General features: G+C 46.3%; 1 protein-coding gene across 1 annotated transcript in view; it reads right to left on the reverse strand.

Annotated features, from left to right (window-relative positions):
• Positions 1-1,236, reverse strand: part of GPRIN3 (GPRIN family member 3) — a 4,202-nt gene extending 2,966 nt beyond the window's left edge. The window contains exon 1 of the mRNA XM_009273531.2: positions 7-1,236. Coding sequence (XP_009271806.1) covers positions 7-1,203 — 1,197 coding nt within the window. The 5' untranslated portion in view covers positions 1,204-1,236. The remainder of the gene's footprint in view (positions 1-6) is intronic.
• Positions 1,237-7,812: the final 6,576 nt, after the last annotated feature.

The raw sequence follows: 7,812 nt of genomic DNA on the forward strand, positions 1-7,812 counted from the left end.
AGTCACAGCCGTAACAGCAGTCGATTTTGACGTGATACCAGGAGAACATGGGGACTTTTGTTGTGAGGAGAAACTGCCAGTAAGTGCAGACTGGCTCAGCCCCATACCTCCTTGGTAAATGATGTGCAGTTCTTCCTTCTCCTCTGGAGGAGGATTCCCTTTTAAGAAGGCAGCAAGGATGCTGGGGCTGGTGGAGGCCGATTTGCTCTCCACAGTAGCCACGGCCTGAACCCCAGCATCTCGCCACGTCCTGCTTACTGCTTCCTGAGTTAAAGAGCTGCTCTCCGGCTGAACCGTCATTGTACCTGTTTCTCTGAATTTGGAGAGCTGGGTGGGATCTGGACTCCCCGGCTCGGCATCTGCCTTGCGTATGGGATGTGGACTCTCGTGGCTAGACTGGGCTGGTGCCTCGCTGCTCTGCACTGCTTCAGTTTTATCTGTGGGACGCAACTGCGTGGTGTCTGCAGCCCCGCTTTTTGCTTCCAAACCGGTCTGTGGGTCTCTTCCCAGGTCAGCTTTGGTGTGCCTTGCCGGCGAGGCTGACTGACACCCAGCAGAACCAGTTTTTTCTGCTCCCCTGTCTTTTTCCCCTCTTTGCAGAAGGTTTGCCTGAGAAGTACAACAGGACTCATTACCCCTAATAGGGTCGCCCGGGGGAGAATAATTTAACACCTCAAGTGCCGGCTGATCATCAGTGCCCTGAGGTTTCAAGGCAGAGTCATCCATTTGCGTCAGGGAGCTCGTTTTCGCCTGGCTGCCTTGCACAAACTGCCGGGAGCTCTGGGGGGCTGGCATCATCTCTGGCCTCCGCCCCGCCAAGGGGGCTTCTGCTGCAGCGGGGGCTGGCTCTGCCAGTCCCTGGCTGCCCACTGGCCGGGAGCAACCAGCAGGCTCTACGGCTGCAGGACACTCCTCCGCAGCTTTGCTGGTGGGCCCAGGAGGGAAGGCTTCCTGCTGGCTAGCATCGTCCTCGCGGCACTGCTCGCACCTCTGCGTGCTGGCACCCGCCGTGCATTTCAGGTTGAACAAGCAAACTCCAGCAGAGCCAGACGGCGTGCACGGGAAGCCATTGCTGGCCCTCTCTCCACTGGGTAGTTGGGGCTGGTGCTTAGCAGACTGCAGGTCTCCCAGGTGGTCCTCCTCCGCAGAAGCTGTGAGCAGGGAAAGCTTGGCAGATCTCAGAGGATCTGGTACAGTCCCCATGGACTGTCTCCGAGATGTGGTTTGCCCTCAGCTTCTCCTCGGAGTTTTCTCACTGGGCGGTGGGTACCAACAGGGCAGGCTGTCGGCCACAGGTTTTCTGTAAAGCTAATCTGTTAATGAAAGAAACATACTGTTAGCAGCAGTCAGATTTAAGAAGAAGGACCCAGAACAGATCAATTTTATGGCTTGGAGAGAAATACTTGCAGGCAAGGGGGAAAGTGAAGCACCTGGTTCTGCCTAAAAGTCACATAAAAGACACGGATTTCAAGGATCTCCCAATTCCAAGGTCCGGACGGAGAAGACAACACTGGGAACAAAGCAACAACAGCTGCCCTGTTGTTGATACATTCATGAAAACATAATGACATGCCAAGAGGGAGGAAAAGAAAAAGAAAAATGAAGAGAAAGCAGGGATGAATGGGAATGGGAGCAGACTTTGTGCGGAAGTTTGAGGTTACAAACTAAACTCACTGTGATAAAATCCTCTAGCAAGCCACCTGTGGAAGGAAAGGTGCTACCTTGCCCCTTGTGCCTATGTGAAGAACAGATCTGATTCCCCCAGGATCCACCCTGTGATCTGAGTGGATCCCACACCTTCGCTGAGCACCACCCCCTTCTTCTCACAGAGAGCCCTTCTCTAACTCCAATACCAACAAGGACATGCTCACAGGGGGCAACAGGTCAATTCAGACTAACATGGATGAACTCAAACCTCACTGGTAAAAGGAATAGGGAGGGATGACAACCTGCTGGGTGGTACAGATAAACACCAAGAGAAGCTACTGCACCGTACAGCACTGGGGCTGTGTACATACATACTGCTTTCACATTTAGATCCTTTGAAATATTAAAAGGAAGCCAGCTCGATTAATAAACGGGGGCACAGATGATCTAGAAATCAATTTACAAGCAGGTGGTATGAAACTGGAAGGGGAACACTGCAGCACCGCAGAACAGGAGGGGCCCATGCCATACCCAGTGAAACACTGGGGAGGGATCTTAAGCAGGTGGAGCAGAGTTATCTAGGTTGAAATCCGGCCAGGACTGCAGAGAAACCATTGCTTCAAACAGGAGGCGATCTCCAAATGTGCTTGTTAGTTGTGCTTTTCAAAATGCCCAGCTTGGATCCTGCTAGAGGTCAAGGGCTGGATCCCCGTCAGTGTCAGCAGAGTGGTGGTGGCCAGTGATGAAATCCCACCCCAGTCTTCTTTTAAATTGCAGGCTACCTATGCTTGTTTAAAAGGCTTTCTTCCCCAGCTTATGCTGCCAGAAAAGCATGGGTATGAGGCTTGGGAGACACCCTGAACATTTAGTTTTATGTTAACCAAAGGGATGATGCTGGGAAACTAACTTTACCTCTGTGTGCCCATGTCTCTGCAGGCACACAGTGGGGTCTCCTTTGCTACATTACTTGGGAGATGCTGCTGGAAGGAGCTGTGCGATTGCTCAGCTGTTCCAGAGCCTCCCTACCCACTAGCAAAATCAGCAAAAGCCCTTTCCAGACAACATCCCTACTCTCCTTCTCTCTCTCAGCCTGAATGGCAGTGGTATAACTTCCTTAGTTTCTGTAAAATTAATCCTAAATTTCAGCACCTTAGGGTACTTAGAAAGAGCAATGGGAGAAAAATGCTCAGTGAAAGGAAAATTAAAACGAATACAGCCAGCCTATTTTTCTAAGAAAAGGAAAATGCGGCGACTTATTATTTATTCATTAAGCTTTATGTCTTCCAGATATTAATAATGTATTATTTTTATACTGTCTCTTTGGGCTTTGTCCAACCACAGATATACACAATCTGCTGGATTAAGCCAGCCCTGGGAAGCTGTGATCCTGCCCCTGAAGGATCCTGAGTTTCTTAGCTGCAATCTGTGATAGCAGCCCTGCATCACTACAAAATGGCTTTCCAGCAAGGCTAACGATTGCGAAGCTTTTTGAGAAGTACTGAGTTTATGTAAACTAGACTGCAGATCCGTGGAAGTTTGTGACCGCCTACAAGATGTCTCCACTTCATTTTGTGCTCACTTTAAAGCCAGCCAACGTAGTCCTGAAGGAAAGGAGAGCTATTCCAAGCTGAACGTCTAATGACCGTGAAGAGAGGAGCAGATGGCTTCGGGCATCTGTTTGTCTAAATTCTGTTACTCTCTTCTTTCCTTTTCCAAATATCAATGCAAACCAAACCAGGATATACAATTGGGCAGGTCACATTTCTTTTTTTTAGATCCAGAGTTTATTTAAGAACAACTAAACAAATAATGGAACAAAACCAACCCCCGTTTTTAGGATGAGACGTACTACTCGGCAAACAGTTTCAGAAGAAATAAAGACGGCAGAGCAAATCTGTTTGGCTCTTCACTATACAAAAACTGCCTTTAACTCATACCCACTCAACAGGGGAATGATTCCTAATTTTTCAATTAAGTGAATTAGCTCTGATCTGAACCCCCACATGAATTCCCCCCATCTGTTTAGTGGCTCTTCACCAGCATCACTAGAAACACGCATTTAAATGACTGCCACGTGTGCTAATTAAAAGCGATTCTGCTACCGAGCCCTCAACATATAATGTTGACAGAGGAAATTCTGCCCCAAAAAACCCACGTGGACCTACTCTCTGGTGTAGGACAACAGAGCATAACCCAGACATTTCGCATGACCCTTGAACACGGGCTGGGGGGGCTGGGTCATTCTACTGCCTGGGACAACTCTGAAAATGAGTTAGTTTATGAGAGTAAGGTTTTTATAAAGACTTTGTTGTCAAAGTCATGGGAGCTATTTTCTTGTTAGACTCTTCACGAAGCCATCCTAATGACAGGAGCCAAAGGCACTGTAGTAGTCTAAATAAATGCGATAATTTTTGACAATGCTCTTTCTTAAGAATTACTAAAAATAAGAATGAAATATAAGTCTTACGCAAGAGAAAAGCAAGCAAACCCAACTAATTACAGAATTGGAAAGGCATTTTTATTATTGGAGTCTTATTTATGATTATTGTCTCATTTTTATTATTGGAGTCCTATTATATAGGAGTGAAGAACAACGCTGGGGCCTGTGGGCAACACTACAACTGCCAAGGCAGTGAGGATTCAAACCAACAAGCAACACTGACTACAAAATACCTAGAAGAAACAGAAATACAAAACTCAGTGGTCGGCCAAAAAACATGTCAAAACAAATCAAGATTGCTGATGAATTTTTCAAGTGTTGTATGCCTGACCTGGAGCAATCATCCAAAATTTTCTTTTATCAGGACATGAAATCAGTGTCTCCACAAAGGTCAAAATCAATCTTTAGTAATAAGAACAGATTTTCTACACCAACACAATTCTCCTTCACCTTATTCTTTCAGACCAAATTAGTCTGTCTGACTGTGTCAATCTCATCTCAACATAGAATTTTTCTGGACCTTTTGCAACAAGAAGTTTCTAACTTTGACAATGTAAAGAAACTCCTATTTATTTCCAGTAACACCCATCCCCTAATAAAACAACACTACAAATTTCCCTCTTGCTGCTTATGAGAATGTCAACAAAACCAGAAAGTCTGCAGGTTTAATAAAACAAAACAAGAAATTTCCAGGAAATTCCAGCGTAAAGATTCTACCTCCCACTCCCTCTTGAAAAACCTGAAAATCTGCAAAGGCACAAATAAGACTGCCAGCATCCCCACCTACCCTCAATTTTAAAAAGAATTTAAAAACAAATAATGAAAAACAATTAAAAAGCAGCTCCCAAGCTAATCAAGCACCCCTCCCCAATTCTGGATTCTCATCAGCTTTCCATTCCTTGAGTCCTCCCTTCACCCTTGTCTCTACAAATGGAAGAACTGAATATTTGTTCTTAACAGTTCTAATCTCATCATACGATCTCTCAGATCATCATGAAAATCATCATACAAATGCATGGGTTAAGGACACAGATAAACATCTGCTGAAGCAGGAATTCAGCCTCCCTTCTCGCTTCTCGCTTCTTTATCTGAGGAAAAGACAATGGCACGCTCTAACTTGTATTAGACCACTGAATCTATAGAACACAAAGGAGCCTGAGAAACGGCTACCACATCCAAGGAAGGCAGCAGGCGCGCAAATTACCCACTCCCGACCCGGGGAGGTAGTGACGAAAAAAATAACAAAGCACATTTCTTTAAATTTTAAGCATATGCATGCACTTGCATCCTTCTAATTCTGCACCCAGTGGTTTTTTTTTTTCCAGCTCATTAAGAAGTTGTTCTCTGTAAACGCCGTGACTTCGTCTTTTTAGTGTCAAAGGGTGCTTGTTATTCTGTTTGCTTGTGAAAAATTTGCTTCATGGGTTATTTTCTCCTAATTATCTGTGGGACTGAAGACTGGCACTACAAATGAAGGACAGCGCAAACCAAGGACATATTCATTAAAATACAAAAGAGGTTGCCCAAAGAGGTAAGATACATGATACACACAGCTTCCATCTTTCAGCATGCTATGGGATGCTGATAGGAGACAGACTCTTACACTACAATCATGGGGAAGCAAGAGGTGGCAGGGGATGCCCACAGATACCTTGCATACATGTGGTTCCCACAACAGATGGGGTTGGCATTTCAAGGAGAAGGTGCAGGAAGTCCCATTTCCCCTCCTACACCTGGGGACAGCACATGTTATTGCAGGCCACACCTGCAAACGCCGCAGGAACCCGTGCCAGAGACAGACAGGGAGGTGGACAGCAGAAACAACAAGTTCACCACCACGGGGCTGCAGCACCCTCTGTGCAGACGTTATGCAAAGCGGGCAACTGTATGCGGTGGTTTGCTTTTGACTGGCCTCTGCTGATTCAGTTAGCAGAACTGCTGTAACACTTTAGCAGATACTGCAAAATACCTATTTACTCCATCACTATCCAGTGAACCGATATGACTATTCAGCCCAGATAGGCAACAGCCTATTGCTAGACTGCTTTCAGTGCAATAAGGTATTTTCTGCCCTTTTTCCATACTCACCTTTTCCTATTGCTTCTTGGTGCTTTTCTGCTGCCTTAAACTACAACTCACCTTGACTCTGCTCATCAGCTGAGCCCATCATCATGGTATCTGAGCACTTTTGTTGCAGCATCTGGGCTCAGGGCTAGCTGTTATGGGCCTGCTCAATAGTATGACCATATGAAGGTCATACTAGCTCACAGCTGAAGCCTTGTTTGGCTCTATCACATCTGCCCTGAGGACAGAAACAGGGCAAGATGTCATAGATGGTATGTGTCTTATTTGTGCATTCACTATTATGTTCCCTTAAATGGCTGGCTGGGTTGGTCATACCCCTCTAGAAGGAAAAGGGAAGACAGCTCAGCTTGATGGGCCATGGAGCAAATGCTGGAGAGGAAGCTGAGAAGGAGCTGGGACGTGACAGGAGGAATTTCCGGGGGACCAGAGAGGACCAGGCAGTCTCATGCAGCTCAGGAGCCCCTGTGCTGGCTGCAACCCTGCCCAGGAGCAAGGGCCTGCCTACCAGGACTTGTTACCTTACCTGTTTATTTTTATTTTTCACTATATTAAAAATTACATTTCTCATTTGTGAGTTTTTAACTCTAGGTGCGTGTGGGTTTATTCGAAAAGCTTTTCAATTATTCTTGTTATTTTTTGGGGTAGGGACGTTTGCTGTAGAAAAACATCAGATCCACTTGAAGGCTCTGGCCAGCCTGAAGTCCTAGCACGCACACAGACATGGATCCTCTGCATGCCCTTCCCGCTCCTGACCATCAGGAGTTTAAGGATTTTCTAAATTGAAGGACCCACTTTAAATCACCTTTGGAAATGAATGCACGTCTATTTATGAACCCCCTTTGCATATTTGGCCTATATGAAATGCTGTGGCAACACACACGTGCATGCCCCGTGAGAAAAGGACCTTTATTTGTACAAGCCTGCTCACTGGAAGTCTGGGCCACTCATTTTAGTATTAAAGCAAACACCACCAAACAAAACCCCTCAGCCCCTCCTAAAACCCTTCCCAGCACCTGCACTAGAAGCAGTTTTTAACCACCCGTGACGCACGCTGCAATACTAAATCAGCTGAAACTACCAACTGAACCGCACAAACAGCCCCGAGGAAAACCCAGCTCCTGCCAGGGTTCTTGGGGCGCAGCCTGGCTCCTCACCGGACTTTCCTCCTGGATGCCGAGACACAGCCCGCAGCGCCTAGCAGGTCTGCTCCACAGGTGTCAAGACACGATGCTGAAAAATGGAAAAGGCGGAGGGAAAAATGGGAAATGAGTCCAAAAGGAAAAACAGAGGATATGTACTTAAGAAAAATGTCAGGCTCTGCTTGTCCTTGCTTCATAATGGTAATAAACCAAGGAAAATTGGGTGAAAAATCAAGGGCAAGATGCACTGCCGTTTTTTGCCAAAAAGAGATGGCTGCCAATCAGCCTGACAGCTACTGAAGATTTATCTAGCAATATTTTGTACAAGCTGAAGAAATATATTTTTCTGGTTGTTGACTCCTCTCATCTTGCATCTCTGTGCCAGGTATAGGCTTTAACTCTGCAAAGTGCAGAGCATGGGAGCTCCGCTTTAGAAGGACAAAGCTCAGCTTAACCTGCTGCCCACAACCTGCAGGTGAGAAAACGGGTTAAGCCAGTCCT

The sequence above is a fragment of the Aptenodytes forsteri genome, unplaced genomic scaffold (assembly GCF_000699145.1).
Source record: "Aptenodytes forsteri isolate BGI_AS27 unplaced genomic scaffold, ASM69914v1 Scaffold93, whole genome shotgun sequence".
In the NCBI taxonomy this organism is placed as follows: Eukaryota; Metazoa; Chordata; class Aves; order Sphenisciformes; family Spheniscidae; genus Aptenodytes; species Aptenodytes forsteri.